An 11,868-nucleotide genomic window follows, 5' to 3' on the forward strand; every position below is an offset into this window, starting at 1 on the left:
TTTTAACGTTTTCCAATAACCGCCATCCCTTATGATGCAGCAACGTGTTTAACTGATTAGCTAGTTGTGATTTTTCTAATTCGCTCATAACATCCACCACAGCGCGTGTAATACAAAGTACAGAAACCCAAACTAGTATTGTAATTAAAGTATGTAAATGCATTGTCCCAGTATTTAAAAAAAAACCAAATGCAGTATCACTATTCGATAAAGAACTTAAACTGACGAACACGGTGTTTAACAATTTGAATATAATTTTATTTTTATTTTTTTTAAACACATGCCAAGACTTTTTGTTAACAACCTTCGTGTCGAATTTATTATTTACACACAACGTTCTAAGCCTACTGTATTACATTTATATTGTTTTTTAGTGGTATGATAAAGTTTTTTTAATAATAATGTGTATATAAAAAAAATCTGTCTTCAGATAGGATCCCGTGAATGTACATTCTAGGAATAGAAAATGATTAGCACGCGAAGCAAATATTAATAATCCGGACTCCGGGATAGAAAAAATGTGTAAATAAATATATATTAGCCTACAATATCCTGCAATTGTTTTTTATTGTGTATTATAGTATAAATTTATATGGAAGGTCGCGTCATGTGGGTCAGTGTGATAGTCTTTTTAGGACCGTTAAAATGCTGTATGCGTGTCATCAAGTCGATTCATACCAGATGTTTTTAACCAGTGTCAATTATTGTGATACATAAAAAATGATAATTATACTAACAATAATATAAAAATTATTTGTGTACATTGTAGGCGTTCGAAACTCATATTTATTTTTGACAGAGCAAATCGTTTGCTGTCACATGCATGCACTAATTGCATGCGTTTTGGTCATCTGTCGACATCTTGTTGTTTAAAAAATGTTTATCTGCTTGGTTCAAATTTGGCTTTCTTGTATAAAATTTATTTAAAGAAGCTAAAAGTATTTTTAGAACGATTGACAAAAGTTCAACGATCATTGGTGTCCGAAATAGGGGACTCTAAAATAAATTAAAATACCAATTTTCACAGCAATTTATAATTTATTGATAACAAAAGCCGGTAAACTTTTAAGCTATGTTATTAGGTTAATCGTAGATTGAATAAAATAATATGATAATTTTAGGCTCAAGTGAATTTTATTTTTTTAATATATTATATAAGTTTCTTAACGTTAGTTTAATTACTTTTAGTAAGTAGGTTCTGTGAATAACATTATAATTAAAAATCGGTTGTTACACCAATAAATAATCACTATGATCAATCACTATATCAAACGACATTTAGATTGTTTTTTTTAATTATACTAAGTTGTACCTACAAATCCAATAGTGTTAATACTTAATGAGAATATATTTTTTGTTGTTTACGTTAATAATACATGTAGGGTGAAGGAAGGTATTTTCGTGCCATAAGCAATTTCGTGATAAAGTTTGTTGATTGTATCGCGTATTTCCCTATTAGAAAAATGTCTTGAAAATCACACTGATTGTTAAAATAACTGTGTTTTAACAATCAGTGTGATTTTCAAGACAATTTTCTAATAGGGAATTACGCGATACGATCAACAAACTATATCACGAAATTGCTTATGCCACGAAAATACCTTCCTTCACCCTATATTGTCAATGTTTCTTATGGAATTAAGTCATCCTACAAATAGGTATTTATAGTAGTAATGGTTAAATTTTATATTAAGTTATTCTCAATAAAAAAAAATGTATGTATAATTGTAAAATCACAATGGTTTAGCAGACTGTAAACAAATAAATTCTTAATCGTATTGTGGTTGTTCAACTTTGATATACCTACCGGTTCGCTTTTACGTGGTATGTTTTTCTTTAAAGTATTTTGAATAAATACAAACAATTACGATATATTTTCAACAAAACAAAAAATTATAACACTTCATAAGTTTTATAACGATATAACAATCGAGTGGACAAAATTGGCATAAAGCCGCCGCTACATAATACGTAAGTATATAAAAAAAAAAATTAATATTAGTTTCATTTTCAACAAAAATTTTTTACCGCGAAATCAAAATTTGAAGTTTGTACGGATTATGGCATTTGAAGTTAGGCCGGTGAGTCTCCGTTGCGTTTGCGCGGATAGGCTTTCACGTGTTTGATGACGTTGCGCACGACGTCTGATGTGGACGCGGTGCCTTTCAGGTCGGCCGTATGGACCTTGTCTTCGCTGAGCGTCTTCGTTATGGCCGTCCTGATCATGCGGCAGTGGACGTCATGGCCCAAGTGCTCCAGCATGTCGGCTGACGCGCTCAGCATGGCCACCGGGTTGGCGATGTCCCGGCCGGCGATGGCCGACGCCGTGTTCCTGGTGCCGGGCTCGAACACGGCGTACCGGTCGCCGTAGTTGCGGCCCGAAATCAGACCGGCACCGCCGACCAGCCCGCAGGCCACGTTCGACACGATCGACCCGTACAGGTTGGGCATGACCATCACGTCGAACTGCTCGGGGTTGGACACCAGCTGCATGCAACAGTTGTCGATGATCATGTGGTCGAACACGGTGTCCGGATACTGGGCGGCCATCTCCTTGCACGTCTCCAGGAACAGGCCGTCCGACAGTTTCATGATGTTGGCCTTGTGCACGCACGTGACCTTCTTCCGGCCCGAGTCCTTGGCCAACTCGAACGCGTACCGGGCCAGCCGCCGTGAATTGGTCTGGGTGATCACCTTCATCGATTCGACCACGCCGGCAACGCTCTCGTGCTCGAGCATGGCGTACTCGCCCTCGGTGTTCTGCCGGATGATGATCAGGTCGACGTGCTTCTGCCGGCTGGCCACGTTGTCGTACGACCGGACCGCGACCACGTTGGCGAACAGGTCGAGCTCGTTGCGGATGGCCACGTTGCGCGACACGATACCGGTGTCCAGGCTCTTGGTTTCCACGTTGCCCTTGATGGCCACGCCGTTCCGACGGATCGACATGATGGCGTTCCGAAGCTCGTCGTTGTTCTCCCGGGCCGGATCGATCTGGATCGTCTCGAAGTCGACCGGCACGCCCGCGTGCTTGAACACTTCCTTGACGTGCCACATCAGCTCCGGTCCGATCCCGGTGCCGGGCAACATGGTCACCGCGTTCCGGCCACCGTACCTGGCCCGCGTTAGCGCCAATAGTTTTCCGGCCGGCGGCGACCGGACCGTTTCTGATTTCGTCGACGCCAATGCGGCCTGTCGCATCCGGTTGAGTCCGTCGAATTTGCGCAAAGAGCGTTTGCAAAAATTGCTCAACATCGTATCTTTTACAACGACGTCGTTCGACCGTATTTTCAATTTCAAACTAATAATAATTTTATCGAAACATACGACCGGACATAACGTCCTTTTCAATTTTTTTTTATTTGTTTGTTTATTTTACGGATGTCCGGTGTTGGCACGCCGTTAATTGTTTGTCGAACGCAGCCAGTAATATTCTTCCTTTCGCAATATCTGCACAATTAACAAACAAACAGCCAAGCACAGTGAAAATCAAAACAGTCCAAACCAAACTTAGTACAGAAGAAGTAAGCAGCGTTGGGTCCATGATTAAATCTGAAAGTCACAATGGTGATCACAGTCAAACGAAACGAGGCAAATCTACACGAATAGTAATAATCTAGCATAGCATAAATCAAGCACATTTCAATCCAAGCTCAGTCTAAGCCAGCTCAGTCCAAACCAAGCACACTCTAAACCAGCACAATAAAAAATTACCAGAGGCCACAGATTCCATCAAAGCGTTTAGCTTGAATGTGATTTTATGGAAACTTTGCGCGTAACTTAGACCACCTTAATTTTAGTTAGTGGACTGTACTGTTTTAGTCTGTACTGGTTCAAACTGTGTTACAGATTCGCATCGAAGCGCTTGTTTGTGATGAAATTGCATTCAAGTATAAGAAATACTTTGACACGACTTTAATTACATTTTTGAATTAAAAATAATTTGATAAAAATGTTGACATTTACGCAAAACAAATTTTTGAATTTGGATTCTTTTTAAATGGAATTAAAATTTGTAGCTTATCTATTCCATTCAGCAAACCGAACAAATTAAATAATTACATTACCAATAAAGGTTCAAAAGTTGACAGAACTCTTTAAAGTAGAAAAAATATATATATTTTAGTAGTTTTATAATCATTTGAAAACGGCTAATAAAAAAAATTTCAAGAAAACCCCTCAAAATTGGAATCACTTTTCGTGAAAATGAGTGTCTTACATTATATCATGTGGATGGCTTTAGTGTTTTAACGCGATGTAAACAGAAATACTAAAGTCAGACTGCCCAGTTGGAAGAAAAAAAATACCGTTCAATATATCGCACCGTGATGATAAAATAGGATCAAAGATACCATTTTTTTTTAAGAAACAAAAACAACAACATTTTAAGATAATTGGTAAAAACGTATAAGGAATACTAACTGCTCAGCAATTAAGATTTTTTTCTTATCTTTCGTGTGGTCTTACTGGTTGTAGTCCTTCTGTTTGTTTCATTATCGCATACGAGCTAGTACTAATATGTTAGTCATATTTTATTTTCACATTAATACTCTAAGATACAAATAGTATGAGGTATGCAATGTATCTGATTGTTGTGTGCAGAGTCGTACTGGCAAGGTATTGTGTCGCCGTTATGTTCTCAACATTGCACAATGGTCGATTGATTCGTCCTATGTCCCGACTGAAGTGGTGTTCGCCTAATAGTAGTAATAATAGTAGTCGTTTAATGTGCCGGGAATTATTGCCGCGTGTGTAGAAAGTTTAATTAACATAATACATGCTTTGCCTGTGCTTGTACTCTCTCTCTCTCTCATTGTGCGTCGTCAAGTACAATATGAATAACGAGCGATATCAGCTATATACATATACTTTCGCGAGTAAACGTATGAACAAAGTATATACGAACAATAATAATAATAACTGTTATACCTACGTCTTGCTGGAGACATTTCGCGGCGGCTGAGAACAAAAGGAATCAAAAGGATTTTCACGTCAGTGAGTGCTTCTGTGCCGACCGTGCGTTTATAACTTTTGCCGTGCGAACAGATAGGAAGCTCTATATTAGAAAATTAATTATAACACCGTCGCTCGAATACACTTTATTCTGAGAGTGACGTTAAATAGTTATAGTATAAACGTACAATGTATAGTGTCGTTGTGAACGAGCGGGGTGGCTCGACGGTAAACGGTTTTGACGGTTTCGGATGGATCTTACAATTATTATTTGAATATTACTCGCCTTTTGAATATTACCCTAAAATCCATCAAATTTTTAAAAAAAAGAAGTTATTTTGTTTGCTCCGTGGAAAAAAATGGAATCATGTCATCTCTTACCACATATCAAGTCAAAGAGAAATATGTTTCAACGACGGTCAAATTTAAATTAAATTACCACAGTGTCGTTGCAGGCGAGAGAGGGTTAAATGGAAGAAGAGGCACCATTGAGGCGCTCCTATGTCGGTGACAACAGCAGCAGTCGATAAATACCGTGGACAGCCAATCAAATTGAGTTGTGTGTGACGTGAATTGAAAAATTACCAAGAATAGAAATTTGCGAGGAAAGAATATTTAGCAGTCAACACTGTGTTAGGTTAGATACTTAGATCAGGTCGACTTGTACCGATGACAAAAACGAGATACTCCTTTTGACACATTCCCATTTAGTTCACAACAAGTCTTAATATGAAAATAACGTTTGGTATTAGGTTCGGTAGTAAGCTATTAGGTTAGGACCTATTTTTCTATTAAATGTTGGAAATTTCCTGAAATTTCGTAACGTTTTGCATTAAATAACGTGCTTAAAAATGTATTGAATATTTTAGAGCATATTTTTATTTTTATTTTTTAGAAAATATACCGAAAATATGTTTAGTGTGTATTAAGCATCTCCTCTAGATGGCGAGAAGCGATTGATTATTTTCCCTGTACACCAATAAACGTTTTTTCTGGTTCCCAACAAGTTTCTTGGGAAATGTTTAATTACTTAACTCAACCAATTAGTATTATCATTTCGCCCGGATGACCTCTGGTCTAACGTAGAGGGGATGGATTAGGTCAGGCCAGGTTACGATTTGATCTGGACGTATTAGATCAGGTTTACTTTACAAGAGAACATTCGTATACACTTTGCTGGAGCAGTTTTCCACAGAAAGGAATACCAACTAACAAACCCCTTAGTCGAATCATTTTAGGTCCGATACGAATCGGTTGACGTTAGTTTAGGTTTCTCGGTAACCTAACCCGATTCCTTAAATGTGTTACACAAGTGGGTCGTGTAGGTGGTGATCGTGCCCGCGTCTCCTACACGCGCTATTCACGAACGGCACCTGAGACATAATGTATTTCTGACGTCTCATTCCTGTTGTTCGGCGAATTTTGTAAAAAAACAAACCCTTCTCTTCACATACTACATTCATTATCGTATTATACTTGCCGCCAGACGTTTATTCAATTATAATATAATACAATATCTGTATACACAGCACCGAGTCGTCTCCGTCCATTGTGTGAGTTTCTCGCAAACGCAAAAACCCAACCCCCTCACCGTGCACGAGGAAATACGGTCTTAATTATCGCTATTCACAACAACGGGGCTAGTACGGATGGGAAATAACGAGATAACGCGGTAAAACGATTTTCTCTGGCAACAACCCCTCGGGCTTCCCCGCCAGTACGGCTTCAACCCGTCATTATATTATTATTAGCCATACTAGGGCGGCCATTGTATTTTTTTTTTGTTTCCCCGACAACGGTATAATGTAGCCCGCCCGACTGCGAACTAGTTTTTCTATCTAAACCATCGAAGATAACCTGCAAACCGACCCGACCACAAGCCTTCGTTGTCCTTTGGAAAGAACTCACAAGCGTATTCCCACATCTAATAATAATTCAGTGTCGACAATTAATAATCCGAATATTTTTATCTAGATAAAATATATCGCATCATCTTATTATCTCGTCTAGATAAATAATACCGTTATCTCAGGCTGTTTATCTAGATAGAAATTGATATTATCATATTATTTATCTATAATACTTGTCGATTTAATACATTTTGATATGTCTTAGTGATAAAAAAATATCTTGGTGTATTTAACATAATATGTAGGTACTTAAATGTCCTAAATTTGTAAATACATTTTTTATTTTTCAGTGTCTTATTTTTATCTTATCTAGATAAATAAAACCGTTATCTAAGGCTATTTATCTAGGTAGAAATTAATATTATATGCATAACATTTGTTGACAACATTATTTAAGCTAGCTGTCCACCATGCGGGATGCCAAACGACACAGCATAGTTAGTATCAATATTTGTCATACATCAATTTACTAAAGTTTCTCGTTCGAGTGATGCACAACTCTGCCTGCCAATGACATTGACTGGGTCGTAGTCAACCGATCACCCCGTACACGAGTGATTTATTTTATTACGCTAAACCATTTTTTTATTTCATTTAATCTTAAACAAACAAGAGGCGAGAAAAATATTCGAATTCAAAAGAAGAAAAAAAAACGGTTTGTACAATGCGTTTTCCTTTTTTGATTTTATTCATAAAGAACAAAGCGTTATTCATTATTATTATTATTTTCTTTTTTCTGCTCGATTCGAGTAACAGCGTAATGTTTTGTTAATGTAAAATACTGGGCGTTGCGAACGTCCGGATCATTTATTTAACTTGTACGTCGTCAAAAGGGAGCGGAATCGCTTTGGGTAAAAGCCACAAAACGAATGTACGTACTTTTCGAGTGTTATTATTATATTATTAATATTATTTTCTTTTGTGCGCGCAAAGAGTTGCTATTTCTATTTTAAAAGCATATTGTCGTGTGTTTTCATCCCCCTTCGGAGGGCCCGTCGAGTGTTTGACACATTTGTGCCGCCCACACGCACCCCATTTTCGCCAATGGCAGATATAATAATATAAACATAACGTATACAAGGTGATCAGTTCAACGCGAGACACTGGTTTTCTGTAAAAAAAAAATTATTGCAATGTTTTGTAAACAATTTGTTCGTTTCGTTTCACAATAATATTTTCGCTATTTAATGGGAAATTGCTTCCGAACGAATATGATGTTTGATCATAAATTCAATTGACCAAGTCATAGCAAACGGGCAGATTAATAAAAATTGAAACGCTGACATTTTTTTAAAAAAAATTGTTGTCTTCATACTTATGGAATTAAAAAAACCAAGTCCATACTTCTTTAACGTATAAGGCACGAGGGTAAACATTTTCTAAGGGTTTTCATATTTTCACAGAAAACGAGTGTCTCAGATGGATCACCCTGTAGACATATTATATCATAACTTGCAGAGCATCAAACAAATAGACAACAATCACCAATGATTAGCGGACACGATTGAGATATGTATACAATGTACATAATATTGTATGATATTATGATTGTTCTCTATTGTGCCTCATCGTTACCCGAGCGGTGTGTGTACACGGTCTGTTTGCGTTTCAAGTATATTAAATGTCCAACCTATGGCTTGGCCGACCTAAAACTAAGACTGGATTACTTAATATAACACAATGACGATACGAGGGCAAGTCGAACGGCACGAGCAGTCGACGTGTAAAAGCCTTACGGACTGACTAAGATTAAGATTCGGATTGAGTGTTTGTATTTTGAAAAATACAAGAATACCATAAACAGAGTTGTGCATCATTAGAATAAAACGCCGTCTAAATAATCATATAGATTAATGATCATATAGATAATGATTAATTATAGTTATACAAGTAAGTAAAAGTTGACTACAGTAATACATACTCGAATAATTTCAAAAATAATTATTCAATGATTTAATATTTTAATAAAATGGAAAAATTTTTAAATAGTTTTTAAATGCTTTTTTTGAGTAATAATTTTTTTAAAGCTAATATTTCGTATGAATACATTGTATACTATACTTACAAAATATATAAAACTGAAAGTGTAGTATACATATATTATATTCTCATAATTATTTTTTATAAATTCAGGACAAATTATTCGTAAAAATTGTGAAACGATAAAACGTTGTTCGCGTTATTTGATTATGTGATAACTCTGACTGTGAAAACACAATTTTCCAATTCACCCCCTCCACTCCGTAGTCAATGCTTGCGTCGGGGGATGAGAGTTAAATAAAATAAGAAAAAAATATCTACATAATTAATAAAAATATGGACACTGAAAAAATAATTTTTTTTTTTTTATTGGACTATATTGAATAATATTATAGCTCAGCAGTTACAACAGGTGATAGGTATACAGGTGTTATGCTAAAATCAACCTAAAATAATATCACAAATACAAACATAAATAACTATAAATATTCTTAGTTTAATAGAAAAGCCAGCGCCTAATGTAAATCCAGTGATGGGAGGTTATAACAGAACTAGACAATGTGAAAAGCCACATATATAGCAGGTTCGTCATGCAAAGTCCAGTATGGGCAAGAATCGAGAGAGATGGGAAATGAAAAAGCAGGAAGGAGATTATGACCAGTTCAATGTAAAAAATAAAATGTCTGAGAATGTCAAGATCTCATGTCGGAAGACATAGTTTGGTGGAAACATGATCTATTTAGATTTCCAGGCGTTATGACAGAGATGAGATCAGAAGTAGGGATTATAATAAGGAGAAAAACGAGAACAGAATTTAATGAACAATACAAGGTGGTCTAGGGGCTCGCTCGTAGTTACACTGTTACAAAAATTACTAAAAGTGTATTATGGTAATATATATGTACAATGGGTGTAGTTGGAATAACTAAATAAACAGTCGCTTTAAATAAATAACATATTTTTTAGTTTTCAGCAATTTTTTAGCCAAACTATTAAGTACAATTATTGGACAGCACTGTCGCCTATTAATATTAAAAAACATACCTGTTAAAAAAAAAAATTACTTCTATTAGTCGATAGGTATGTCATAGAACCTAATAACATATTGTAGGATGACCGCGGTTGTCGATGTGGGTTTTTAGGCGTTTTGGTCGAGCATGTGCTGTCTAAAGAAAAAAATAAGGGACACATCCGATATCTATTGTGTGCCGTCGAGGGACCTTTTATTTTCCCTTTGTTGTCACATTATAATATGTATAGCCGACACACGTAGATGGGCCGACGGCGATCGATACATGTATATTTTATATACTATATAATATATATATATATATACACAGACGGGGATGATATTATATCGTTTTATACACTCACACACAGTTAAGACCATAAAAACAGTTCATTAAAATGGTCGTGCGACTGGCCGGACTGCCAGAGGAAAAAAATCTCTATCCCTTTACCGAGCTAAACGCTGAAAAAAAAAAATTATAGGTAACCAAACGCGCTTCGGACCTATTTGGCCGGCCAACAATTATTATTGTTCTTTATTGCTTTACTCGTACTACGTATAATAATAATAATAATATAATATAAATTGTTTCATCCCGTGGATTGGTCATAGTAACACGATATTCAGGTCGAAACGGTCCATTTTGTAGACATTACAAAACGTTTATTGTATTTTTTCCCGTGCGACACGTTGTCAGCCACACACTTCCAACATGTGTATTATAATATATTTTTTTTGTTATCAATATAATGGCGTGTATATGGAACATAACAACAGGGATATGATCATAAAACCGTCACCACTTACCGCTGCCGGTAGGAAAAACACAAATACTCACAACACTAAATACACGACCGTGATTTAAGATAATATTATTATTATGTTTTAAAATACTATCTTAAATCGAGTACTCGGCTTCAAGGCAAGTCGATAAACGTGACGTTTTCTGAAATCTTTTACCAATATTTACAGCTTTCTCATGCTCTTAAACGATAAAAAAAAATTCTGACAATTATTAGGGTGAACACGAATTGGGTTGATCGTCAGTCTATAATAATTTATATCGTATATATTCTCAAGTTTTTATAATATTAAGAATAACTGGTTGAAAATATAAACTCATCGGTAACCAATTATTTTTAAGGTTTTTATTTTTATTTTTTTTTATTTATTTACAATAAGACGTTCCTAGCTAGTGCTATCTACATCTAAGGATATACAATATCCAGAAACAGTTTTAACTTTTTATAACATGATAATAGTAGGAATGCGAGAAAAATAAGATAATAATACATAATACAAGATAACTAATAGCAGTTATAAATAGTACTAATGGTAATATTTAGACAAATAATAATGATAATATTTAAGAGTAATAAGGTCATGTGGACGGCCGCGTTTAAGCGTCGTTGGACTTGTGGATATATGTGTAGATTGAAGTAAAGTGAACCTGTGGATTTTTATAGTGAACTATGCAATTTTTCCGCCAGGGTGCCTATGAGATCGTGAATGTTTTTAATTTGGAAGCCTTTTTGTAAATTTTTGTTGCGTTCGAACCGGGGAGCGTTAGCTATTATTCTTAATATCTTATTTTGGAAGGTTTGAATTTTTTCCAATTGTGTAGGTGCACAACTCTCCCAAATAGGGCAAGCGTAGGTGAGAACAAGGACGTAGAATTTGCTTGTATATTAATAGTGAGCATTTTTTATGTATTGCGGAGTTTTTATTTAGTAATGGGAATAACATCGAAATGCGCTGGTTTGCTTGTTGTAGTTTGTTTGATATATGTGGCCACCACGTTAGCTTTTTATCCAATGGGATTCCAAGGTAGTTGAATGGTAAGGTATGACTCATTATCAAATTTTAGCGGTACTGGAGTACAATAACGGCGTAGGCTAAACATAACTCCAGTGCTTTTCAAAGGAATTTTTTGTATTTTCCAGTTTTTGCACCATTTTAGTAATATATCGAGATGGTCCTGTATGTTGATAGTTATCGCTTCAATGTTAGGGGATC

The 11,868-nt window shown here is 35.9% G+C and overlaps 1 protein-coding gene across 1 annotated transcript; it reads right to left on the bottom strand.

Annotated features, from left to right (window-relative positions):
* Positions 1–2,073: 2,073 nt before the first annotated feature.
* LOC126847696 (isocitrate dehydrogenase [NAD] subunit gamma, mitochondrial-like) lies at positions 2,074–3,153 on the bottom strand. Its single transcript, XM_050588073.1, has one exon. The coding sequence runs from the start codon at positions 3,088–3,090 to the stop codon at positions 2,074–2,076; it is 1,017 nt and encodes a 338-aa protein (XP_050444030.1). The 5' UTR covers positions 3,091–3,153.
* Between the last annotated feature and the right edge of the window lie 8,715 nt (positions 3,154–11,868).

The sequence above is a fragment of the Adelges cooleyi genome, unplaced genomic scaffold (genome assembly GCF_023614345.1).
Source record: "Adelges cooleyi isolate 19-005CV unplaced genomic scaffold, UGA_ACOO_1.1 ACOO_flye_CR_arks_rails_tigmint_CR_PRNA_118, whole genome shotgun sequence".
Lineage (NCBI taxonomy): Eukaryota > Metazoa > Arthropoda > Insecta > Hemiptera > Adelgidae > Adelges > Adelges cooleyi.

What these genes read in the sequence shown, in the direction of transcription:
- LOC126847696 (XM_050588073.1), bottom strand. Translation starts at nt 3,090, where the DNA reads ATGTTGCCCGGCACCGGGATCGGACCGGAGCTGATGTGGCACGTCAAG.